The sequence below is a fragment of the Pagrus pagrus genome (assembly GCF_965226575.1).
Source record: "Pagrus pagrus genome assembly, chromosome: 3".
Classification (NCBI taxonomy): Eukaryota; Metazoa; Chordata; class Actinopteri; order Spariformes; family Sparidae; genus Pagrus; species Pagrus pagrus.
The window spans coordinates 18,098,505-18,124,548 of record NC_140187.1 but is presented as its reverse complement, the minus strand read 5'-3'; the positions used below and the strand labels follow the sequence as shown (position 1 = coordinate 18,124,548).

Sequence of the window (26,044 nt, the reverse complement as noted above, 5' to 3'; positions counted from 1 at the left end):
ACCCAAAACAATCCAACACACCCTCCCACTACAGCTAACCATCCATCCCCATCGCAGAATGCTAAACACAGCATTAGCATCACACATAAGGCAACAGGTCATTGTGCATATGATGTCGAAACCAGGAAAATCAAAGAGAAAGGTGGCAGCTGACAGCAGACACACGCTCTCAAAGCCAGGAGTAGTTTCAGGGAGTGGTTTGTTATTAGCGACGGGATCATCATCATCACCTGTACCTCTTGTCTTGTGCTACTATTGTTCCTCAGGATGGAAAATCCCTGCGTGCCTGCCCGCTGAGTCAAAACATGTCCATCATAAATATTGTGTGTAATCTGAGTTCTGGATGTGGGCCAGTGAAGGGATATTCCGTCTAAACACAGGCCACTTAAGATAGCTGGAGCCTACGTATCTCTTCTCCTCGTGCTAAATCTAATTATATGTTAAAAATATCAGTGGATAAAAATAGAATAAGTGGGTCATCAGAACCTTTAATGGGCAAAACAGACGCCTTCCTCTCCTCTTAATGGAGGATTCAGCAATTCAAATGCAATGTAATAGTTTTTCACAAAGTTCTCTGTGAGATTATACAGAAAAAAGACATGAAAACTAAGCTTGATGAAAGAAAAGTCCTATGGTAAGTCATAATTATTGATTAATTATTAGATAGAAACTCAACATTTATCTAAATGTTGTCTTTTCTCTTATACTCTCAACTTTTGATCTCATAATAGACTTTTTATTTCATACTTACAACTTTTTTTTATCTCATAATAGACTTTGTATCTCAAAATAAAGACGTTTTATCTCATACGTAAAACTTTTTATGTCATAATAAAGACTTTTTATCTCATACTTATAACTTTTTATCTCATAATACAGACTTTTTATCTCATACTTATAACTTTTTATTTCATAATTATGAGTTATCAATGGACTATGCCTTCATAGTCCCAATATTAATTAGCCTATAATGTAAAATACGTCCATAACTGTGTGAACAAAGCCAAAGATAACGTGTTTCAGACAGTGACAGACAGAAGCTCATTAAAGATATTTATATGGACATTATGATAATTTTTATAACTAATTATTTCTGTGTCCGACTGGATGATAAAATATACTCTCCTTGAGACAGTCTCGTAAATAATAACGCCCCCTGTCCACGTGCTTCCTGAAGAACTGTCCCCAGCTGCTCAGAAAAGGTGTGTCAGCGCCGTGACGTCACGGCCGTACCTGAGTTTCGGTGAGGGAGAAGGGGAAGGGCCAAACCGAGCGAACAACATCAGCTCTCCAGAGCTGTCCGAGATACGCGTTTCTCTTGTTATTATCCTCAGCCTGCTCTGTCGGAGTGATCGTCGGTGGACCGAGTCTGGACCCTGCAGGGTGAATCTGAGAGGAAACACTCGGGTTTAACCTCAGCTGTCCGTCAGCAGGACGTCGAGGAGAGAGCTCTCCCACTTCCTGGTTCTCCACAGGTATGTGTGTCGTTCCTTAGTTTCGTGTTTGCTCGCTTTGTTCATTCGAGGTTTGGATCAAGTCCACTGCAATCCTCACATTTAAAGAAACTGAGCCTGTCGCGCAGAGTCTAACCTGCGAGTTACCTGCTTTTCACTGTGAGAAAGAAATGAGTTCCTTCTGTCAAGGTGTGGGCGAGCGGCTACAAATGTTTGGAGTATCCGGATGTGCAGGATTTCGCCTGCAGCATTGTTTGTCACCGAGTTTGTGAAAGCCGTGCAGACAGTTGTGGAGGTGAATCAGAGGTGTAATCCGCTGTGGGCTGACCGGTCTGTGTGCTCCTCGTCAGTCAGGATGTCAGTCACCCCTCGGCGTGTCCGGCTGAAGCCCTGGCTGGTCGCGCAGGTGGACAGCGGGCGATACCCGGGTCTGGTGTGGATGGACCGCGAGGCCATGCGCTTCAGGATTCCATGGAAACACGCCACACGACACACGCCCCAGCACGAGGACGAGGACACCATATTTAAGGTGAAACTCCAGCTTTTAACAGAACAAAACCCCGTGAGATAAATACATGGAAGTAGTGTTTGTTTCCTGAGACACTCAGACAGAGTTGGACACTTATAGTTTTTAATGTCATGTTTATGGAAGCTTCAAACTTTTTCTGATGCTTTAAAATAGCAGGATCTTGCAGGATAAAATGAAAAACCTCTGCTTGTCTCATCTGGTTTTGCCAACCCAGTTACATAAGCCATCTCTCAAGCTTCTAGCCTAAGGATAGATGGATCAGTGTTTCTCAACCGGTTAATTTAACAACCCCCGAGAAAAATCAGGTCACGACACCCCTGATACTTTTAACTTACAACAATCTCAAAGTGCCAAAAAGAAAAAAAGAGGGTTTTTTGTGTGTGTCCAAGCAGAACTCATCTGCACGCACACGTTGACTCAAAAACATTTGATCAAATCCTTTTAAAGCCGTATTATATCACTTTTACAGGAAATGTAGTGTAAGAACTATTCCTCAGTCTAAATTGTTTATTTTTTTCTCCACAACCATCTGGCAGCCCCTGTTAATGATCTTGCAGCTCCCCTGGGTTGAGACCTAATGAGATGAACTGTATAAGTATAGGTCCATAAGGGATAGGTGGTATGTCTAACATGAGGTCTGTATTTGCGCTGTTGAGACTGAAGATCTAAAACAGTGATGTCGGGGCATTTTCTCCTATTTTTAAGCGATTATATGCTGATGTTTAATCCCGGATGGTGCATGTTCCTTGTGTGAGTATATTCAACTGTCTTTTTGCCAAAGGTGTAGAGGAAATTAAATAAACTAATACTTAAAGTACACGAAAGATTAGTGTAAGGTTAGAAAAACTAAAATATCTTGATACTGAACACATACATTGGGTCACATTGTACATGTGCTTCACAAGAAAGGAAAGACAGGAAGGAAGTAAGAAAGTATTTAGGGGTAATGTGTCCATTTTTAAATTGTCTGTTTCCACTGGTATAGTTGTAAAAATACATGTCATGGTTCATAACCATGTGTCAACACGTAGGGCAGCAGCTAACGATTATTTTCATCGTCGACTACTTGTCACAATTGGTTGCTTTTTGTCTACAAAATGCCCCAAAAAAAGTGAAAAATGCTCATCACAATTTCCCAGAGCCTAAAATGACAACTTGAATTTGTTCTTTTGTCCAACAAACAGTCCAAAACCCAAAGACTCCTTATTTACTGTCATAAATGACAAAGAAAAGCAGCAGATCCTTACATTTAAGAAGCTGGAACCAGCAAATGTTTAATGTTTTTCTGGAAAAATGAATCAGTTAATCAACAATTTGTTGCAGCTCTAATCTCAAGTAGATTAAAGTACATGATGGCCAAACCATCATTGTCTGTTATCTTTGATATTTCACATGCATCAACCACCCACTGTACTGAAACAGTACAAATGTGTGGATTCAGTGCAGAAATATAAATCTGTCAACGCAGGCTTGTGATACTGACACCTCCGTTGTATTTAAACATCCCTCCAGGCGTGGGCTGTGGAGACCGGTAAATTCCAAGAGGGCGCTGATGAACCTGATCCTGCGAAGTGGAAAGCTCAGCTCCGATGTGCCCTGAACAAAAGCCGAGAATTCAACCTGGTCTACGACGGCACCAAAGAGGTCCCCATGAATCCTTTGAAGATATATGACGTCTGCGACATCCCGCAGCCGCTCAGTAACCAAGGTGAAGAATCGCGGGTTGAATGTGACTTTTCAAAATCACTGTTGTTTTTGTAATATTTACCGTTTCGTGATGCTGTCTCTCGCCCCACAGCTTCTTCAGACGCTGGTTCTTGGACTCCGCATGATGAAGAAGGTATTGAGGAAGATGTTCCAGATACACCAGAGTCTCTCCCTCCTTACCCATCCAATGGTGAGAGGCGTCTCCTCATACATTACATGTGTATTTATTAACATCCTCGCAGTGCATGAGAAAGCAAAGAGATTCAGTTTGATTGCTGTCAATGACGAATTCTTCGCTCTTTCCTCCTTCAGGCACCAGCCCCTCTCCTCTCATCATGTGGTCTCCTATGGGCTCAGACTCCTCCATGCAGCCCCCCAGCTGCCCCCCATCAAACGAGGTCTGGCCCAAGGAGGAGCCTGTTAAGATCTGGCCCAAAGAGGAGCCTGTGGATGTGGAGATGCACCCCACAACCCTGGCTGACATGCCCCCTGCTCCTCTGCCCGATCACTCGATGCAGCCCCCTCCTCTACCTGACGCCCTGTTTGCCTCTCCGGAGACGTGGATCAGTTCCCTCCCGAGTAAGTGTGCACTTCAGACAGTCCACCAAAATGTTTTTTTTTCCTGTTTCTCAGACTGCAGTCAGTAGATTCAGATGGAGTTAGTGCAACAGTTTGAGGTGTGTGGATCCCTCATGAAGCTTCAGGCACAGTTACTACAGCTCATTCCAGCCGAGCTTGTTTGGCATGCGGTTAGCCACAAAAGACCAAATATGACATGCACCGTTACGTTCAACAGTTTTGATATTGCATTGAGACAGAAAGCAGGTGCAGTGTGTAGAGAACAGGCAATATTCTGTAGACTTGTTATTGTCAGATGAAGAGACCTCAACCAGCAATGTGTTAGTATTTCACTTAATGCATAAGTACTCACCAACCTGTCCGTGGCACTCAACCACTGTGCTGTGCTGGAACAATTCTCACATGCCGAACTCGCCGCTCTGTATAAATTATGCAAATGTATGACATGGTGACATGTGTGATGTCACCAAGTCACAGAATTAAAGGCGGGACCGCTGACCAGGTGTTTTAGGAGCGGAGTTTTCTGTGGGAGAGAGGAGCTCCTGTCGGTGTGGACTTTTTAACTTTCAAGCTCTTTTACATGTAGGAGTGTTGGCGAGTCTGCAAAAAGATTAAGTAGTGCCTTTGTTGATTTGGTGAATGTAAATAAACTAGAGTGTTCATATTCATGAAGGAGCGTGTCAGCCAATTATGTGGCTCACTGATGTGCTTTTAATAGTCTTTGGATGACAATAGATGAATTAGCACTGACAATATACTACGTTATAGAAATCAATTCATTTGATGATAGTAAAGAATACTCCAGGTACAGTTGGATTATGTTTTGGTTGAACTGTCCCTTTTTTAATTTGAGCCTTCAGTTGTAAATGAAACAATATGATAATTAACTAATCCTTTTTGGCATATTCTCGATTGAAAACTGCACAAAGACCACTTATGTCATGTTGAACATCGAACATAGTTTTAATATGCGCCTTCATTTGTCTCTGCCCCAGTGACAGACCTGGAGGTGACGTTCCTGTACAGAGGAAAGGAGATGTGTCCCACAGCCAACGTCAGTAACCCTCAGGGCTGCAGGCTGTTCTACGGAGACCTCGGCCCCATGGTGAACCAGGAGGAGCTGTTCGGCCCGGTGAACCTGGAGCAGCTGCGCTTCCCGACCACAGAGCACATCACCAACGACAAGCAGAGGGTCTTCACCAGCCGCCTGCTGGATGTGATGGACAGAGGCCTGATCCTGGAGGTCAGCGGCCACGATATCTACGCAGTCCGTCTCTGCCAGTGCAAGGTGTACTGGTCGGGCCCCTGTGCTCCAAATCCAGCTGCACCAAATCTTATAGAGCGCCAGAGGAAGGTCAAACTGTTTTGCCTGGAGTCTTTTCTCAGTGGTAAGCAGAATTCTCATATTTAGTGTAAAATGATCTAGGTTTTATCAAGATGCTACTGAAATAATTAGTATTTTTTATGTAATGTTCGAAAGAAATCTGATACATGTATTTGTGTTGGATGTAGGGGTGATAGCCCACCAGCGCGGTCAGACACCAATCCCCCCTCAGTTTGAAATCAGCCTATGTTTTGGAGAGGAGTGGCCTGATGGGAGGCCCCGGGAGAGGAAACTCATCATGGTTCAGGTAAGAAGTTGTAGAAGTTGTTTCGTATCAAGAGTTTGAATGACAGTAATCACGGCTCAGATTCTTCACTTTGTTTACAGCATTTGAAAGAATAGTTTACTCCATCAAACTGCATGGAAATATTTCTCTGAATGAAAAAAATGTTTTTATGATTGTACAAGATGAAAATATCTTTTTTATTTAAACATTTTTCAATTATTTAAAGAAAATGAGGGCTGCTTAATTTAACTTCACTTCTTTTATTCACACAACTCTCATATTTCTTTTTGATACATGACTTCACTCTATTTTTACTACATTTTCTTTGTGTTAAGTGTCTGATTGTGTGACTCATACTGGTCCTTCATCCTGCAGATCGTTCCAGTGGTGGCGCGCATGATCACTGAGATGTTTACCGGAGACAATACACGATCCTTCGACAGCGGCAGCGTTCGCCTGCAGATTTCAATCCCGGACATCAAAGACAACATAGTGACCCACCTAAAGCAGCTGTACTGCCTGCTACAGACCCACCAGGGCCAGGATGGCTGGGCGTTGCCGCCCGGCCCGGGCCTGAACATCGTCCAGGTTATGCAGGGACAGTGAAGCAGCCCACACTGTGAACTAACATATATCATAACTGAGTTACCTACTGTTAGCAAAGAAGTACTTATGTGTAATCGTATTTAGAAGTGTGCACAATTTACTGTAGGAGTCTTCTGCTTTTCTCTAGTGTAAATGTGTTTTTCTGTATAAAGAAGTAGGGCTTCGGACCTGCACTACTCTGCATTATGTGTTCATGGGCCGTAGACAGATGTGGTGACTGCATGGGCCAAAGTCCTGCTGGCGAACGTTTAACCTAGTTAATGAGTTACAGAAAGTGTCCTGTGCCTTATGTCTCCAAAACGAGTCAGTGATTACCAAATCTTGCCTATAGCCATGAAACAGGCAGAATGATTTTTATCTTTTGAGCTCATATGTAATGTTTTGAAGCATAGGATTTGTATATTTTTTAACATATAGGTAAATGTGAATTAAAGCATGGGTAGTTTCTTCTTTTGTTCATTTACAATTAAACGGACTGCTGTACTCGACTGTCTGAGATCCCATTATCCTGCGAGCACGTTATTAGGTGTATCGTGTTTTGTTGTCCCAAGTATCAGTTTCCTTTGTCGTTGGTTGTTTTATTTCTCCATTTATATTGTATTTTTGATTTTAAGTCATTTAATGTGTCCAGCTAAACAACATTCAGCTGTATGGATCTGTTTTAATATGGATACCACTGCACTTTGAGGTGCTGAATTATGTTTTATGCCTAGTTGAACGTAAGTGCATTTATCCTGATATTGTATGTTTATTTTATCAATAAAAAAGCCAAACTAACACTGGAGTTTATTAATGACTTTGATGATTACTAATGTGATTCAGGGCAAGAAGAGTTCAATATATCAGCTCTGCAGCCCCTTCAAAGGGCTCTGTATTTTCTTGATGTGCTCACGTAGCACTGCTGACCTCCAGTGGTTCAGTTTAACAGCAACAGGTCTGGGACAGGTTCAGTGTTGTGTGATGTGTTTTTGTGCAGTGTCCACATCAGAAGAGGTCCTCAACCTCCCAAGTGAGGTTTGGTTTGTTACATTCATTTGATTTACAGTCACCTGATGATAAAGGGCAACTATGTCATTGGACTTACTGGTAACAGAACAAATCTGTTCCTCATCTGCTCTGACACCAGTGTTTATTGTATTCCTACATACAAAATGAAAACAGCATATTTGGTATAGATTGCTAAAGTTTTGATACCATGCTGATTGATCTGTTAAATAACATAAAAATGCTTCATAATTAACAGCACTGGTGAAAGAAGTATTCAGATACATTAGGTAGATAACAGCAAAATACCCCGTTACAAGTCAAAATCTGAATTTATTGCAATTTAAGGCTACCTTTTTGTTGTTGTTGTTTTTGATTCTATGGACAAAAGATCACAATGGTGAAACAAAGTAACCTTTTTCTTATCACCGCCATACCACCAGACTACAGAGCTGCTTCTCTCCTCAGACTCCTCACTTCATCCTCAGCACTCCAGCTATGTCAGTTTTAGGACTTATCTAACCCAAATCAGTCCAACCTGGTGACATTAAAGCAACATTATGTAACTTTTTTTTAACCTTACAATAACAGCCTCAAAATCGTTGTGATGGTTCAGTGTCTTGTGATAGGGTGAATGTTTGAATGAATGTTTCTGCACTGCGTAACTTCAGTGAGAGGGTAGGATCACAGCGTTACATAGGTGTGTACTTTAACATACACGTTTTCAACACATAACATTGTTATGATGTAATGAGTTTTGTTTGTAGTTAGCACCTACATTATGTCTGACAAAAAACGCACCAAATGGCCAATTTCTACATAATGTTGCTTTATATAGAATGGCAAGAAGGTGACCCTTGCATTTCTGTATCATTTTCAAACATATGACTCCTCTGAATGATCCTTTGAGCTTTATATAGTCATGTTGTTTACCTCGTGCTTATTTCATCACTAAGGAATTCATTCTAGTTAATGTTTGGCCGTGTGATTCAGAAGACATGGTGTCCACTTGTGTGGTTTTTATGAGGAGATGAAGGGTGGAGAGAAGAAATATTGACATTTGAAGTGCTACAACTTGACAACACTGAGGAAATTTCCTGTCTTTCATCTTTAAGTTCTTTCTTCAGTAGTGAGCACATGTAAACAGTATATGAGGAGGGGGCATCGAGAAAGACAGCAGGAAGCATTTAGAGGTGGATGTTTAATAGAGATTAATTTGATTGACATTGATTTTTTTTTACAAAGATATGACCCTCCTTGAATATAATTGTTCACATTCAATATCAATAGTGCAATTCAACGAGCTCCCCTTTATACCTTCTTTCAACGTAATTGTTATTTTCTGTGAGGATGAAAAAAATAGGAGAGTTGAAGGTCGAATTGTAGGATGGAAAAAATGACGAAACGCTGATAGCGCATACAAGCTCTCATTTATAGACCTGGAAACCTTTACGTTTTTCCAGCGTGAGGAGGTGATTTCCTCCATATCAGTTACCTTTGCTCGGATTGGATGCCACACAGAGATCTTACACCCTCAACGGAATCAGCTCAGCAGCTACCGATGCTGGACTTTGTCCTTCCCTTTTACTACCTGGCAGAAGGTCTTGAGTGTGTGGTATCGTTGACTGAGGAACAGGATTAAAAAATGCGTATTGGAACTAAACGGTAAAAAATACAGAAGGAAGTACCAAGAACAATCACCTGTCAGACACCAAAGGTAAGAGCTTTTGATAATGAATCTCCACTACACTGGATGTATCTTTGTCATTTGTGTAAATGATCTGTGGGGAAGGTTCCTGTTTGTTTGCATTTAATTTAGGACAAGTCACATAAAATCCACGTCACCACAGTCTTCCTTATAATCCTCACAGTGACACAATTTTAGGAACAGATCGGATCAGAACAGATAGTAGACTTCTCTATTATTATGATGACCTCCTTTATGTTTAATGTCACTATTTATTGTGTAAACTCTTGAAATATTTTAACAGCACCATAAAGATGTCTTTGTCAGGGTTATCACAGTGCTGTGTTGCTAGGTGACTATAACTAGTTAATGATTAAAGAGCCATTCATTGCTTTAACAAAGGTGATGTTTTTGCTATGACTCATTTTGTGTCTGACATAATGTATGAAAGTTGAAAAGTCGTCAATCACAACTTGACAAAACTTTGGATTTCTCAGCTGATTGTATAACAAACCTCCCAAAACAAATGATTGCAAGTTGCTGTGTCAGCTCATACCACTGACATGACACATTTATGATGTGTTTTATTCACATCATACATGATATTACAGGTGTGGTAGATCGCAATGTTCAGGAATAACAGTCCCTTTGGTACTGACACCAACAGCTTTGCAGATTCGATCCGGTCTAAGTATGTATCTCAAAGTTTTATGTGGTTGATTGATTAATTGGTTGATTGCTTCATTAATTCCTTTATTCCTATGAAGATGATCAATGTTGTTAAGGTTTTGCATTTGTTGTGATAGTGGTTACTCCACTATGGATGATGTGTCATCACAGGCATCGAATCTGTCGAAACCCAGCGCGAAGTCAATTTACTGTAAGTTAACACTGCTGTACTTGGCATAATCAACTGTAATGCATATTTGATGAATAATACAGAGCTCTGGTTTGTTCTTTAACAGTGCAAAGGCAGGTGTATGCGGAATCAATGAACAACATGATGGACAAATTTCAGTACAGAGTGGAGGTATCACATGTCACATTACCCAAACAAGTATGACCCTTTCTGAGTCATGCCATGTTTGATGTTTCAATGCGTCTCTGCCGCAGCACTTATTCACTTGTGATCTGGATGGGAAGGAGTTGAAAAACGTAGCTGACTGTGTGGAGCGGCTGAACCTGCTGGAAGAGATGGGACGAGTGTGGGGTCAGAGAATGCTGATGGAGGTGCGCGGTCCCTCACTGCTGCTCACAGACATTGAAACCAAGGTGGGTTCCAGAGACAGACATGACGGTGACAGATCCAAGATGACAGTGACCACACCCAGAGCATTAAAGATCATTATGATAAAATTAATTATGCTTTATAACCTTCAGAGTCATCAGATTTTGGAGCAATATGTTAGACCACGCTCTTCAAAGACAATGATTTATACAGTCAATCATGAGCTACTTATAGAACCGTTGGAGATGTGGATTGGCTCTCTTGCACAACCGTAACCCTAACCCTGCTCAGAAAGAGTACATTTTTTCTTGTTGTGTTCCCCAAGGTTTCGTCCGAGGCCTGATTCTGCTGTCTGTAATCTCTGCCATTAGGGTCTGTGCCTTTCAACATGCCAGCTGCTTTCAACTGTACGCAGATGACACCCCACTTTATATCTAAGACTGACCCCCAAGAAAAATTAAAAAATGAGTTGTTTCAGCAAATCCCTCCAAGCGGAATATGTTAACGTTTAAGTGACAAAGCCCTCTAGCTGCTGTACGAGGAGCAAAAGGAGGATGTGAATTGACGTTATGATCAAAATGTCAGACTTAAAAACTGGAGTCCACCGTGTCTCTCTTGTTTCCTGACACAAGTCAACGTTCGTATCCGAACATGAATAAAAAGTGTTGCCTTGGTGCAGTTATGGAGAAAGACAGTTCCTTGTTGAGTCCTATTCCCAGGTTGTGTCAACCCAAAGTTTTGGTGTTTGACAATGTAGGAAAAAGACTCAACAAGCCTCTCCTTCTCCAGAATCATGTACTACATCTTAATCCATGTGGTTTTTAGTGTAACCATGACACTGAAGGTCTTCAGACCTTAGAGTAGTAATTTAAACCCAAACCATGATGTTTCCTGAACCTTTACTAAGTACATATTTCAGCCAAAATTGTGATTTCCCTAAACCTAACAAAGATGTTTTGTGCCAAAACCTAACCAAAACTCAGCTGAGGATTTCCATATCATAAAACAGTTGTATGTCTAAAGACCCGCTGTGTTTTCTCAGGAGGAACTGGAGTCCTTTGCTCTCAGTGACGTCTTGGATCTAAAGGCTGTGTTGGACTCTGGAGTTTATAACTCCCTGCTCACAGTGTTGGTCCAGGCCGGGAGAAGAAACACCACCACTGTCTTCTTGTTTCAGTGTGATGATGTCAGGGTGAGAACAAACCCGTGGACGTGGCTGTTATCATGACTGTTAAGTGAAAGTAATGAGTGAGTCAATATGTTTTTGTTGTTATTTACAGGCTGACTATGTTCAAAAAAATCTGTCACAAACACTTGGACGCAGGAAAGAAAACTCAAGCAACAGGTAAGACCCTAAACAAAATAAGAGCAAATATCTGAAACTTTACTATTGTTTACTTTTTTCGTAAAAATGCCTCTGACACTTTTTGAAGCAGCAATGCAGACAGAGCTGGACAGAAGCCTGCAGTTGACCCAGTGCCTCAGTGGGGGCCTCCTGACTATGGTGAGTGTGTAACAGGAGATTACTGCTGCATTGATTAACAGTGATGGAGTCGGAATCAATACAAACCCTCAGTCTCCTTTGTACGTACTATTAAGAGGTGGATGCCATCTGTGAGATGCTTGTACCTGAGGAAGAGGAGGAGGAACCACTGCAGCCTTTCATCACTGAAGAAGAACCTCTGTCTCCGCCAGGCCGGTACACAGAGCTGGACAGGGATGTAGTGAGTGTCCTCATTCAGACACAGGGAATGTCAAAGCTATAGTTAATACACTGAAATGTTGTGACAGTTTTTTTTCCTAACATTTAAGAGAAGAATGTGGAAATGATTTTCCTGTCCTCCTCTCTTTACAGGATATCTTGAACCATATTTTAAATGACATTGAAATCTTTATGGGACAAATTGCTGCAGTAGTGGCTAAAAATGCAAAGAAGAAGAAGAAGAAGAAGAAAGGAAAAGGTAATCTAGCAAACGAAGGATAGAAATTGTACCAGTTGTGACGGCTTCATCATGTTTTTATTTGATTTCTTTAGTGATGGACGGCATGCCACCTGCAGAAGACTTCGCAGCGTGTCTCCATAAGATCAAATCTGGTTTCAACCTCCTGGTGAGTGTCTTTAGTCACAATCACATCCTATCATCTCGGTCTGTTATTTCTGTTCACTCTTCTTGTACAGTGTGTGTGTTATATATTATTCATTGTTATGTTTTCATGTTTACAGGGAGAGCTCAATGGAAAGATTAATAATCCCAGCGCTCCTGAATTAGTTCACTCCTTATTCTCCACATTAGCATTCGTAAGTGACTAAATGTTTTCAATTTTATTTGATTTTGGTAATTTTGAGTAACTTCACTGTTAAAATGTTCTATTAGTGTCACTTAATATTTATATTTTTGAAGTGTTGTTCATGAATTTTCTCTGATATCTGTGTTTGATAATTCTAGGAGTTTTTTTGTTAACAGAGAGAGTTATCTTCTCCTCACCAGGTGGTATCTCACTGCCCTGATGATCTGCCACCCACCATTGTGGCGCCGCTGCTGATTCCTCAGTGTATCCGTCTGATGAGTGAGGAGGCGTCCACAGAGGAGGACCAGCTGTGGCAGACTCTGGGCGACGCCTGGAACATCCCCAGGTGGGACAAAGGACGCTGTTTTATTATCTGTATGAGAGAACGATGCTCACTACACCTAAAGTAATGTACCAAAAGAGGCTATTTGTAAGATATTTCCAGAATTATAAAACATTCAAAACATTATCAACAGGATGTGAAGAAGTAACAGTGTTAATGTCGTCTTAATGACGTCTATGTATTGTGTTGCATCCAGTCTTGTGATACCACTTCGAACCTCATTTCTTTCAGCTGGGACATGAATGCGAGTGGCAAAAAAAAACATACAGTATGTCTATAAAATACTATATATCATTAAAGACTAAACAAGTGGCTGCTCCCAACCCTTTGGGCTTGCAAATCCCTAAGAAAAAGTCAGTGTTTAGATTAAGTCTTTGTTTAAACTTCTCAAAGAGTTGCAATAAATAGCTGTCCCAGCCCCAAAGAGTTAAAACTATAAAGTTTTTCACAATAAAAAAGATCCCAGAAACCAATCCAATAAAATGAATATATATTTGTGGAGCATAACTTTGTCTTTTGTTCTTAATCATCTCACAAGCCCCAAGATTTATCTTGTGAACCACTGGACAAATCTACCAACTGTATATAAAGTAGTCTATCTTTAGCTGCACCAGTAAAATGCTGCTAATGTCACTTTTGATGACGTGAGTTTATGCCAGATTACTGTAATTAAGTATTTTTACATTACATTCCACTGTTGCATTGGTACTTTTAAGCTGCTGCGTATCTGTGAATAATAATCAGTTATGATTTTGACAACATTACCAGCACCCAGTGGCCCGAAGACGATGAGGACATCCCGACGTACACTCTGGAGTTCTCTGATGGCTGGCAGCCACCTGAGGTGTCTGCAACACCTGAACCACCTGCACCCCGAGAAGCTCTGAGCAGACGGCAAAGTCCACCACCTGCACCACGAGAAGCTGTGAGCAGACGGCAGAGTCCACCACCTGCACCACGAGAAGCTGTGAGCAGACGGCAGAGTCCACCACGTGCACCCAACCAGGTAAACCTCCACATCAAACATTCACCAGTGCAGATGGACAGGTAGTGTGGAGACCAGAAAGAAGAAAAAACATAACAAAACCATGTATTTTTTCTTTGTAGACTTCAGCCCAGTCGAGACCACCACAGACCCCCAGAAAATCACGGTATGCACAAGCACATGAAGTATAATTCAATGAACTGTGAAAGTTTTAAACCTCAAAGGTTTTTGATGCCCTGTGATGTGTTTTTCAGCTTTGTTGAGGCACAACCGAAGCCCATGCGTGTTATCGCCGATTTCATTTCAAGAAATGACAGAGAGCTCACCGTCAGAAAAGGAGAACTTGTTATGGTGAGTATTAAGATGAACCAACAGCTTTTTCTGTTCTCTTCTCCGCTGTTTCGACCAACAGCATGATTTCTTTGTTTTGTCGACCCACAGCTGCTGGACAAATCAAAGCAGTGGTGGAAAGTGAGGAACAACAGAGGGGAGGAAGGCTTTGTTCCCAATAATGCCCTGGGGCCTCCAGATGAGCAGCCTATCCAGGTGGGTGACACTAACACGAAGGTCAACTTCTACTCAATATTACAGGAAGACTTAACACCTGTAGATGATCCTGGTGATGATGGTGAAGGAAAGCAGGAACTTCACTGTCAGAAAACAGGATGTCAGCCTCAGATTACACTTTTTCTCAACCAGTGGAGGAATTTAGATACTATTTCAAACTGTATTTCATTAACTTCTCAGTGATGTTGACCTTTTGGCTGACATTTACTGGAGAGGAAAAATAACCACTACAGTGCAAACATGCAAATATGATTAGAACATCTACAAAATGAAATGTGACTCATTTACAGTTTTTCAGAACTTCTGAAAACTGCAGCTCTAAACATTGTATAACGCTGATTGTGTCATTGGTGTAATCAGGACGTAGTTTCCACCCATACATTCAAGTCAAATCACAGTGAATTATTGTTCTGTTTTGTCAGCAAACTGAAGGACCTCCTGTGCTAACAAAGAAGTCCAAGCCTCCAGAAGTGAAAGCCTGGCTCGAAGACAAGGGTTTTAGCAAAATGTAAGTACTTACAGTTATTACATTTAATGTATATGTGATGATGCGGGTTCCCACTTACAATGTCTTCCTTTTCTCCTCACTGCCTTATTACTTGTTACTGAAGTGTGTAAATCTGCGTTACACATCCATAAAGTCGAAGTGTTGTGGTGGATTTGTTTCTGTTGTTTTTGCACTTTAAAGGGGCAGCCCTCCTACATGTATTTTATACATCACGTGTCCCCTGACGATGCTACAGTTAATTTTATGTCATCAGGATTATTTTGTCATCTTGGTACAGACTTGACACTTGAACTTTGAACGGAAAGCCTGTATTAGAAACTGGTGGTGTGGGTTAAAGAGAGCATTGGGCATTTAAGATGCGGGAAAGGGTCTAATGAAAGACACTGTTGAGTTGCATTATGGGAAATGTAGGATCCAGTGTTTTGGACCTTACCTCTTGTTAAAAGCCAGGATATATTGTCATCTGCTGCTTTGATTTTTACTATTTGTTTGAATTTTTCTGCAATACAAAATTGCTGGAATACCCCTTTAATGATTAAGCTATTGTTCAGAGTGACCGGAAATCTTTTTGTTGAAGTGACACTTATTCTTCTCAAATGCACCCCATTATTGATTAAGGACAGATCAATATTACTGTATTACTTGCAGCACTATACGCTGCCTGGGCGTGCTGAGCGGCTCCATGCTCCTGGGGATGTCGAGAGAGGAACTGAAGACAGTGTGTCCAGAGGAAGGGGGGCGAGTCTTCTTCCAGTTACAGGCGGTCAAATCTTCTTTGACTGTAAGTGACGGACTGCAGGGCAGCTTCATTTGATTCCAGGTTCATTATTATCTCACTGATGAGTGTTTTGCTTCAACACTGCAGGCTGCCAGTTAAGGAAGCAGGAGGAGAACGTCGAAGAGGGAGAAATCATCACGGACGAAAACAAGTCAGCAGTTGTCAAATATTGTAAACTGTAATATTCAGCAATAAGTGAGTTTAGGTTTACAGCTTCTTTGGCATTACATATTATCTTCCACATATTGTATCAAATAATATATATTCGTAGAGTTGTTAATCAGCTGGAAAGTTATCTGATCAAATGTAAATTAAAGTGCATGTAGACAGTTTCTCCAGCAGCACTGTGGTTCACAAACTGTCACGGTCTGAAATGTGTAACGAGCTCAAACCCTAATCAATGTGCTCATTATGTGACCTGTAAATAAAAGATCCATCTGACACACATGCAGAGGCTTCGTGAATTAACATGCTTTATTTCATTGTTCAGACATTACACATGAACCTTATCAGAAGCGTCTGTTTAACACTGGCAATCAGTTTCAGGCAATAATATGGCTACAGATCAATGGACAGAAAAGTAGGCAGAATTCAAATTGTAAATCAAAAAATGACAGACGGTGTAAAAACAAAGATAGTTCATGAGAGAAACATCAGCTGAACACAGAAATATCTTGAGTGTGAGCATCAGGACACTTATAATGAACGTCTGAACAACAGAAACTGTGAAGTATAAATCTGTAAATATATAGAGTAGTTATATACGTGAATGATTGGTGTGACTTTGTGTTGACATTCAAATAAGCACGGTATCGTAGATGGCCTTGGATGTTATATCTCTTGTGAATCTCTTCTCATGTGCAGTTACTTACTGGGATTAAACAATTATTTGTTTGACAAAGACATAATCAAAGTAAAAGTGACCAAAAGTAAGTCGTTCAAGCTTCTCAAATGTTTCTTTCGATGTTAAAGCAAATATTGTTGGACTTTCAGTTGGAAAAAACAAAAAATCTGAATACACCAATAATTCATGCACAAAAGAGAATTAAAATGGGCCCTTTAACTTTTTTTTTTATATTTTACAGACCAAACAATTATCCGATTAATCAGAAAACGGTCAGTAGACGAATCAATACTGAAAATAATCATCAGCTGTGTCCTTGCTGTTGTTGAACACAGCGTCAACATGACAGAGATTAGTATTTGTGAGGTAGGGTGCACTATGAGGTGAGTGCACAGTGAAGTGGCTCTGTGGTAACTGTGTAAGATCACATGAAGTGGACACAAAGTGTGAAACTGATTATAACATGATAATATAACATTGCAGGGTCTGTCGTCATCAAACATTTCTTATTTCCATAATTATCTTAAAAATGTTCTAAAGTAATCAACAGATGGTTTTTAAAACATTAAAACAAGGAAAAGCCAATAATAAAATCAGACATAAAAAACATTAGACATAATTATAATTTGTGCTTCAGTCTAATTATATCAGACGGATTAGGACAAAAACAACAACTGTGACTTATAAATTAGGGTTAGTTTTCTTTTTTCTGTGTGCGTGCGGGTGGTTTCTGACAGTAGAGACAGCTTTTAACTGTATAGTAAGAGGTATCTATCATTGGTGCAATAGGTGCACTATAATAATGAATGGAGAATGATCAGGAATAAAAAATGAAGTGTGAAGAAAAAAAAAAATAGGCAGAACAGACACGTAAATGTCCAATTAACAAATTAAAAAGGCAAACAGCAACAAAACTGTATTGAAGAACTCTATTTCCATGACGTAATGCCAGTTCACGATGATCAACAGCAACAAAACTAAGTGTTAAACCTTGACATCAATATATTGTGAATATAAAATCTCTTATCTCTATATCGCCTTTAAAAAAATACACTTTATACATGAAATCCAACACAAATTTTGCGTGTTCAGCGCACATCTCCAGTGCGTCCCCTGAACACTTAGAAGCTACTGTATTCTTGCTGAACAAAGACGAGTTCCATCATTTATCCTACTCATCTATAAAGCAAACATGTACAGTATATATATACTAATACATTATACTTGGTTATTCAAATAAAGGCGGACTTTTTCTGATTCACTCTGCTAATCTTGGCATCAAATATTACTGAACGTTAGCGTCTCTGTTGAAGAAGAAGGCTCACAGTTTGATGGGAAGTTGGACTGTATCCATTGGCAGGATGTGATAACATGATGACCGTACGATACAAAATGTGATCCCAGCTTTGATCAGAAAAAGGAAAAATGCTACAAGAACCATGCAACAGTCTTAACCATGTCCCAGCATGGTTTGCTCATTTCTACATGGTGAACAATGAGTTTAAATCTGTTTGTTCACAGCAACAGATTTCGGACTCGAAAGCTGGTCGGCAGCCCTGATTTAGGTAAGATGCTTTACATCACAGCTTCACTCATTCTCTCCTGCTGATCATTATTCATGCAGGCATGCAAAGAAAAGCGCTTATAAGTAGACAACTAGAAACAAATCAGCTTTCCTCCTCAAACAAAGGCCAAGGTAAAAGTAATTTACACCAAGCATGCGGCGAGGTGCTTTCAGTTCCGTTGGTGTGGATCTTAAAACAGCATAACTACCGTATGTGACTGAGGAGAAGAGGTGTAATGCTTGTTGCAAGACAAAAACTGGGCATGCAGCGCCCAAAGCTGAAAATGAAAAGGCACTGTGAAGTCTTTGCTTGGTGCGTATGTACAGTGCACTGCATGCAAAGGGGAAAAACTTTCTAATTTGTCCTCGGGGGAAGGAATGAGTGAAATCAGGGCCCATATCTTCATGGCTACAGCGAGGTAACAGTGAGGGCGTTCTCCTCGGACGATGCTGAATTCATCCACATTCATTTGTGCTGTGATTCAACTTTACAATGTACATTCCTCCCTTTATATCCTTCAGAAACATCTCATCAAATCAAGATGATTTTGAACATTTGCTGGAGCTCATTTGCAGCTGGGGAGGACAGTATGGGTCATGGAATGTTTGCAGTCAGCCACAGGAAGTGTGCTTCTCTCCTGACTGGACTCTGAGCTGATTAAAGTCATGGAAGAACCATTCTGTGTGCAATTTGGCAAATAAATGATCTGAAACCACGCCAAGCACCATGCAAGGCCGATATTCAGTGCTGCAGCATTCAGAGAGAAGCTATCATCTCCAAGCTTTAAGTCGTCCTGAAGTAGCTTAAAACCTTCAGCAATCACTAGACTGGATTATTTCAACAAAAATGCATCTGTGACCCTTCATTATATGTGCGTATAATGAAGATGATAGATGCACTAAGTCAAGTGAAGCAGCATGACTGAACAGTGGAAGCTACGTTCAGAGCAGCTGTGGAGAACGTTTCAATGTGCTGGTTGTTGTCTGTAGTACACAGATGCTACAGAGATACTACATGCTGTTTAATGTCTCTGATGAAGTAAAACTTATCGCTGAATAACTATAAACTACAGCAGGGATCATCTGATGGCTTCGGCTGGACAGGATGGAGTCAAACTCTTTGAATAAAAAATGAAGAAAGTGTCTCGGTGTGGTCTGTGTTTCCCTGCTTTTCATTCACAAAAAGTCCTGCTGGTGGTCTCTCTGACACCGAACACGTCAGAGAGAACAACAGAAGAGCTGGGGAAACCTTCATTATAAATCTGAAAATTTAACAATAAAATGGAATCAACCTTAAAAATGGCACGGACAAAAGAGGAACATTGAAGCTGATGTGCTCTGGCAGAACTGTATCCTTGGCTTCAGTGTGCGACATACTTCTATAGTGATGTTTTGTGGTGTTTACGCTGTATACAGGATGAACGACAGAATAACTATCACGCCGCATCTTTCTGGTGTCATGCTAGGTGGACTGCGGGGTTGGACATTTACAGGGCCGGTTCAGGCGATTGTGATTCTAGCGTCCTCCCGCCGGCAGAGGGCCCATGGACAGAGAGTCCTCCTCATCGATAGTGTCCAGCTCTTCAGTGCGCACGGCGTGAGTGATGAGTTGAAGCTCCTCTGAGAGCGTCTCGCTGCGGTATGCCACGCGGATATCGGGGACGTTGGTACGGCGGATGTCGTTGCTCTCGGGGCCCTCCCTAGAATAACTGGGGCCCAGCCAGTAGCTTTTGGCCTGGAAGTAGGAGAAGATGCATGAGTGGGAAGCTCAGAGACAGTAAAACACTGATGGAAACACGATATTTATATATTTTATAAATAGTGTCAACGAGAAGCGCTTGTTTACCTTGTGTGAAAACCCGCTCATGAGGACACTGTTTCTAGCCAGCTCACACATGTCACAGGAACTTAGCTTCCACACCTGAGTAGCAATGCTGTACTCCTCCATCAGAGGCTCCTGGACCCACACACACACACACACACACACACACACACAAAAATATCATGTCAGCATCATCACTTCTCATTCTGTTTTTGCAGTTTTTACCTAGATCACATGGGGATTCAGAGAAACTTCCTTCACACTGACCTTGGTGAAGTGGAACTGAAGAGGATCGTCGGTGGACAGAGACACCATGAGGCCTCTGGACAGGTACTCTGGCAGCGGGTTACGATGGTAGCTGAGGAAGAGGCTGTTGTTACTCAGTGGTGACATGGCGATCCCAACTTGAGCCAGGTAGTAGAGATACTGCAACACTGGGGCCTGATGGATATCAAACAGAGCGAAAGGGATAAAAAAGTAAATAAAGCTGGAAGTGCATCTTTGAGTTACACGTTTCAACAGCACCAGCAGATTTTCAACCCTTCTGCTCCAAAAGAAAAAACAGCAATATAACTAGAACTTTGTAAGGATGGTCTAATTTGGGACTTGGGATTTTTTTCCTGTTTTTATATAGTTAGTTAACAGTATTTTTATGTACTTTAGTTTAATTTATGTTGTATCTTTCGTTTTATTGTTTTGGTATTTGTTTCAGCAACACTAGTTAATTAGGACGGTGACGCTATGTTTTCATGGATGAACAAATTGAATGTTGAACTTTCAATTCCAGCAGTGATGGCCAACGGGGACCCATTAATACAATATTTATTTCTCTTTATGCTTCCCAAATGTAATGCCGTCCCGTGGAGTACAATTAACTGCTCCCTGATAGAGTCTCAACTAAATTTGAAAATGATACATGTCAAAAAGTAGTATTCGTACAGCACATTCCTCCGTCAATACACCACAGGGTCTTTTTTTGAATGTCACACAGTATAACAATGTTGGAGTCTTTTGGAAACCAAGTATGCTCTGCTCTTACCTTTCTGAGCAGCAGTCCGTGGGAAATGTTCTCTGATAACATGAAACCTGACACCAGGTGGTGGATCGGTCCGGCTTCCCCACAGTGAGGTCGGAGCACAAACATGTGGAAGCCTCGTCGCCTGAGTCAAACAATCAAAACAACATTAAAACCTCAAGTATTTTGTGACTGATTAATGTGTTTAATTGAATCGATGGAGGGCTTAATGAAGGATCAAAGCTGGCTCATACCTTCGCAGGTGGTTGAGCACAGTCATGTTGGCATAGGTGTAGTAGAGGTAGTAGGAGTAGGGAGGGTTGTCTTCTTCTGTCCAGTCGACTGGCAGCGGACTGTCCAGGTTGAAAATGTGGTGTTCTGGTTTAGACTCATCGTCCACGCTGTCGAAGCCCACCACCTACCAAGAAAAACGACAAAGCAACAATTGCTTGGTGTTTCTCGGTGTGAACGATTTGGAAAGCTTTGATTTCCTGTGAAGGGAAACTCACATGCTCCAGGAAGAGGTGCAGCTCGGGATGACTGCGGGGGTTGATCGTGACTTCAAACAGAGGCATGAAGATGTTCTCCAACATCTCCTGGAAATTAGCCAGCTGCTTTTTTGTGTGGTACACATCACTGGAGAGGTGATGAACAGACAGCAACATTTGTTAACATAGAGATTGTATTATTTGTATATATATATTTTGAATGCAGGTTTCATTGTAGAGCCTAGAATCCATGTCTTTGCTAGTCAAAGAGTTAGTTATAGCTGCTTGTTCTTTGCTTTCTTTTCTTTTTTTCTTGAGCAAAACACTACAGAAATTTAACTGCTTATTCAAGATGTTTTCTTTCCCCCTCTGAAACAAGGCATTTGTTTCCCCTAGTCTGAAATAAGACATTATATTGAAGCAAAAGAGCCAAATCTAAAAATGAACAGTGCATTAAAATACAATGACTTTGCCTGTGGTGTCTGACCTTAAGCAAGAAGGAGTACTCACAACAGACGGGGCACCTGGATAAGCCAGCGCACATTATCGGAGTACACTCGATGTTTAACGGCCCACTGAGCCAGCTTATCCCACTCGTCTCGGGAGCGACCGTAGATGGACAGGCGTAGCTCTGAGTTCTGGTACTTACTCTCCTCCAGGTCATACATCACCTCCTGGACAGCAGGAGACATAAATTAATCAGTTTGTGTTTATAAATTGTTTAAATGAGACACTTCAGATGTAATATGTGAATGATTTCACACCTTGATTATGTGTGCAAAGTATTTTCCTTCAATGTGGTTGTCAGTCTTGATGAAGATCTCTCTGAGGATGGATTCTCCGATGGGGTTGTATTTGGCGTTGAACTTGTCAAACCGATGGAACGTGTTACGGTCCTGATGAGTAAATGAAAGCAGTCAAGCCTCAGTTATATCTAAACCACACGTACTCATGTTCACATAATCTTTTAAAACACTTTTAGTTAGATACTGTTTACTGCCGCTCCCATTTCTCACCGCATGCATGTCGAGAGTGTCTACACTCAGGTCGAAGGCCGTCAGGTTCATGGTCTCAAACACCTCCTTGAGGGTCTGACCGCGGCCGCGCTCAATGTGGACGATCTCCTCAGGGTATTTCTTCATGGCTCTCTTGATGAATCGCAGCAGGTGCTTCTGATTCATGCAGGATGATGCGTGTATGTGTGTGTCCACCTGGAGTAAGCATGGAGTGGAATAGTTTAGAAACGCCTGTCATCATTTCTGAATGTCTTGTTTAAGTATTTGCATCAAATGTCGGCTCTTGCCTTTCGTATGTTGTAGAAGTCTCTGTGTGGGACTTTCTTCTGAGCTGCCAACTCCTTCATCTCATTCAGGAGGATGTGCATCTGGAATTTAGAGCTTAGGTACTGTAGGCGGCGGTAGCAGAAGGATTTCCTGTAAACATCATCCAGAGGAAACACAGACATATTTAATTTACAGTGAGCTGCAGAATGATGAATTTGCAGAATAGAGATATCAACAAAACACTCACACTGGTCCGTTGATAATAAGGGCCATCATCACATTCATGTCTGCAATATACTCCTTCAGGTCAGGATAGGGCAGGTCCAGTTCTGCACTTCTGAAAAGGAGATCAGTATGAAAGTTATACTAAGAGACTAACCCCTTTTGTTTAAATGAACATGTCACCCTACAGGCACAAACACATACTTGTCCATATTCGTCTTCTTGGTGTAGACATGGACCACTCCATCCACCATCTTGCAACCATATCCGGTGTCTGCTGGCATATTCTTAGGGTCTTGATTGTCATAGGGGTGTGTCTCTGAAACAGGCGGGTGGACGGGAGCATCTGGAAAACATGAAATTGATTGATATTTATCAGGTTACATCATCTATGCTGCAGAAAATATCTCAAAATGATGAACAACTGCTCGTATAAAAGAGACAACATGTAGGCCTGTTTATTACACAGTGGTCCTGGGTGGCTACTGTGTTTTTATTTGATCTAGATTTGAGTTTTGCAGCTTAATACCAATAAATAAATAATAGTTGCTTAGGGAGTATTTCTCTGACTGTTTATTGTTTAGTGGTTTTGCTCACTAGTTGGCATTTCCTTGCTGTCTCAGTATAAATATAAATGGCTATTTATGTGCTGCCTGAAAGGCTTGTCGTATGGACTATCAAGCATTTTTCAAGCTTCTTCGTGCCCATTAGTTTTGGTCCTTGGAAACCCATTTGGAAAACAAATTGTGATTGCCCGTCAATACAACATGAGACAAGCTTGCAGAAAGCTGAAACACACTGCTGTAATGCAATGTAATAACTCATGGTTTTTATTGTAAAATGGGAAACAGTGCTGACCACAGATTTGCTGAAGAAACAAATAAGATCTGCCCAATTCTGCCCAGGCAGAAACATTTTTGTTGAAAATGACTCAAACAATCATTTTTTTTTTTTTTCTTCCTTTTGCTCCTAACACCTCTTGTATCTAAACAGGCCCCCTCCTGTAGGGGGGATGCAATCATTCCTGGTATTTTGAGGTTTCATCAGAAAAGATTCAAGCTTCCTCTTCACAACACGGCCAGGTACGCTTGAAACACTTGCAGCCTCTCTTTTGACAGGTAATCCCTGAATGAAATGGGAACCCTAACTAAAAGGTGTTTTCGATGCTACGGTTTAGTTTCAAAGTATATCAGCCATTACTGCCTCCTTGTGGGATACATCAACCATCTCCGTGGAATTCAACAAAACCCTTTGACTCGGTACAAAACTGAAGAATGTACTGCCTCTATCAAGCAGTTCTGTCCTTTCTGATGTTAATTTTTCTTCCCAAATGTAATAGAATATGTGTCAGTGCTTGCATGTCATACCAGCATCTACAGGGGTCTCTGGTATATCCTCATAGACTCTCAGATCCAGAGGTTTCATCCCGAGCTCCTGCAGGGCGTGAGTGGTGGTCTTACAAAAGTTCTGCATAGATCGATTTATGTACTTCTCCCGGATGAACAATGCCTTCACAACACACTTAGCAGCATCAACCAGGTCAGTGAAGGGCACCTGGGAAGACATCAACAGACAATGGGATTACATTGAAAATGGGTGTGAATTTAACTTAGTGGAATTTAAGTTTGAAAACATTAAAACTCATTTGAAAAAAGTATCTCACCCCACACTTTTCCTCTCCAGATATTGAGACCCGCTGGTACTCTTTCTCCAATGGCATCGCTCTCTCCATAAAGCGATCATCAACAGTGTCCACACTCGTCTCTTTCATCAACCTAACAGGATACAGACAGAGAAAAGGAGAGTTAAAACGAGAAAAGCAGGCAGAAACAGGACGAGTGAGGACAGGCAAACATGTGAAGAGAAGCAGGAATGCAGATGAAGGAGAATCCAGATGATATTGTTGATTTTATAAAGTTTTAATGGTAGCATCAGAGGTTAGTGAAGTTACGAATTGGTTTGGAAAGTATTCGGACTTCAACACAAAAACTCCATTAACAAGGAGATTTTGCTTTACACACACAATTTAATTTTATTTATTTACAGAAAAAAATGTATACCCTTTTTTTAAGGTGCATATCTCAAACACGAGTCTCCTGACAAACACAGTGAAACTCACACTGAAACTGCCACATGAGTTCTTAAATCAAGTTGTGGAAACATCTCAGGAATTATTTACAGAGGATTCATCCCACTCAATTGGAAATGCCACTGCAAAGGGTCTGGCAACATATCTAGATAAGGTGTGTTAAATTCAAGACATTCAGACAAATTCAACACCTTTGAAAAAGGTCAACAAAAAGAGAATAAATATGAATACATAGAGAAAAAGCTAAACAGTATGTTTAATGTCAATGTATCGATATTCGAAACGTTAATACTTAACCTGCAGAGCTGCCCAGTGACCAGAACTGTAATATAATAAGTTTCATTACCAAGAAAACACCAGAGTTCATATCTCAGTTAATTCAAATCAAGATCAATAGAATATGCCGTCCCAGACTTAAGACATTCACACTTAACGAGACTTATTGCTTTTAGATAGAGAAAATAGCAAAAGAACAAGATGACCATTTGTACATTGCACGTCTACCAGGTGGCCAGCAGGGGGAAGATGTGGTTAATCTCCATACCCTGATAATCTCTGAAAGTGGTTCTGGAGAAAAGTACTTACAATAAACTCTTGGGTTCCTAAATACTGCAGACTACACATTGATAAGTATTTGGTATCAATACGCGCTACGATATTCAGTTAAATGGAAGAAATAAAGGGAGAAAAACGGAAATGAATTCAAAGAAAAGAAACAACCAAAGAGAACAACACCACATACAACAAACATTGGAGTAGTTCTGACTCACTCTAGGTCTGGAGCACTGTCGATTTTCATGAAGTCCTGTTTGGCGCGGAGCAAGATCTCTGGCTCAAGCCTTGGGGTGATATGCAGCAACGCA

The 26,044-nt window shown here is 41.0% G+C and overlaps 3 protein-coding genes across 10 annotated transcripts in view; 2 read left to right on the top strand and 1 right to left on the bottom strand.

Moving 5' to 3' along the window:
• The first annotated feature begins 1,179 nt into the window (after positions 1-1,179).
• irf6 (interferon regulatory factor 6) lies at positions 1,180-7,262 on the top strand. Of its 2 annotated transcripts, none has more exons than XM_084348522.1 (8): positions 1,180-1,475; positions 1,809-1,983; positions 3,496-3,691; positions 3,782-3,880; positions 4,003-4,269; positions 5,265-5,657; positions 5,782-5,900; positions 6,255-7,262. In XM_084348522.1, the coding sequence occupies exons 2-8, from the start codon at positions 1,810-1,812 to the stop codon at positions 6,483-6,485; spliced, it is 1,479 nt and encodes a 492-aa protein (XP_084204648.1). In that variant the 5' UTR covers positions 1,180-1,475; position 1,809; the 3' UTR covers positions 6,486-7,262. The 2 variants fall into 2 exon arrangements, with proteins under 2 accessions (XP_084204648.1, XP_084204647.1); XM_084348521.1 differs by having other exon boundaries at positions 1,805-1,983.
• A 1,839-nt stretch (positions 7,263-9,101) lies between these two features.
• On the top strand, positions 9,102-16,184 carry eps8l3a (EPS8 signaling adaptor L3a). Its single transcript, XM_084348855.1, has 20 exons — positions 9,102-9,186; positions 9,768-9,847; positions 9,963-10,036; positions 10,122-10,186; positions 10,270-10,428; positions 11,427-11,576; positions 11,665-11,729; positions 11,818-11,888; positions 11,984-12,108; positions 12,240-12,345; positions 12,420-12,493; positions 12,609-12,683; positions 12,874-13,019; positions 13,785-14,022; positions 14,124-14,167; positions 14,256-14,352; positions 14,443-14,547; positions 14,991-15,076; positions 15,725-15,857; positions 15,942-16,184. Exons 2-20 carry the CDS (start codon positions 9,783-9,785, stop codon positions 15,951-15,953), a joined length of 1,890 nt encoding a protein of 629 aa, XP_084204981.1. The 5' UTR covers positions 9,102-9,186; positions 9,768-9,782; the 3' UTR covers positions 15,954-16,184.
• A 126-nt stretch (positions 16,185-16,310) lies between these two features.
• Positions 16,311-26,044, bottom strand: part of ampd2a (adenosine monophosphate deaminase 2a) — a 34,377-nt gene continuing 24,643 nt past the window's right edge. For 6 of the 7 annotated variants that reach the window (XM_084347928.1, XM_084347929.1, XM_084347931.1 and 3 more), the window contains 15 exons: positions 25,952-26,020; positions 24,756-24,867; positions 24,460-24,646; positions 23,297-23,438; positions 23,118-23,207; positions 22,891-23,020; positions 22,604-22,798; positions 22,352-22,483; positions 22,098-22,261; positions 21,609-21,735; positions 21,354-21,517; positions 21,124-21,244; positions 20,352-20,525; positions 20,109-20,219; positions 16,311-19,997 (listed from right to left, as the gene is read on the bottom strand). In XM_084347928.1, the coding sequence (XP_084204054.1) occupies positions 19,779-19,997; positions 20,109-20,219; positions 20,352-20,525; positions 21,124-21,244; positions 21,354-21,517; positions 21,609-21,735; positions 22,098-22,261; positions 22,352-22,483; positions 22,604-22,798; positions 22,891-23,020; positions 23,118-23,207; positions 23,297-23,438; positions 24,460-24,646; positions 24,756-24,867; positions 25,952-26,020 (2,137 nt within the window). In that variant the 3' untranslated portion in view covers positions 16,311-19,778. The remainder of the gene's footprint in view (positions 19,998-20,108; positions 20,220-20,351; positions 20,526-21,123; positions 21,245-21,353; positions 21,518-21,608; positions 21,736-22,097; positions 22,262-22,351; positions 22,484-22,603; positions 22,799-22,890; positions 23,021-23,117; positions 23,208-23,296; positions 23,439-24,459; positions 24,647-24,755; positions 24,868-25,951; positions 26,021-26,044) is intronic. The other variant, XM_084347927.1, reaches the window with a different exon arrangement.

What these genes read in the sequence shown, in the direction of transcription:
- irf6 (XM_084348522.1), top strand. Translation starts at nt 1,810, where the DNA reads ATGTCAGTCACCCCTCGGCGTGTCCGGCTGAAGCCCTGGCTGGTCGCG. An exon ending in ACGAGGACACCATATTTAAG is followed by an intron (nt 1,984 to 3,495) that starts GTGAAACTCCAG and finishes ACATCCCTCCAG; the next exon opens with GCGTGGGCTGTGGAGACCGG. An exon ending in GTGGATCAGTTCCCTCCCGA is followed by an intron (nt 4,270 to 5,264) that starts GTAAGTGTGCAC and finishes TCTCTGCCCCAG; the next exon opens with TGACAGACCTGGAGGTGACG.
- eps8l3a (XM_084348855.1), top strand. Translation starts at nt 9,783, where the DNA reads ATGTTCAGGAATAACAGTCCCTTTGGTACTGACACCAACAGCTTTGCA. An exon ending in TATTCTCCACATTAGCATTC is followed by an intron (nt 12,684 to 12,873) that starts GTAAGTGACTAA and finishes TCTCCTCACCAG; the next exon opens with GTGGTATCTCACTGCCCTGA. An exon ending in GACAAGGGTTTTAGCAAAAT is followed by an intron (nt 15,077 to 15,724) that starts GTAAGTACTTAC and finishes TATTACTTGCAG; the next exon opens with CACTATACGCTGCCTGGGCG.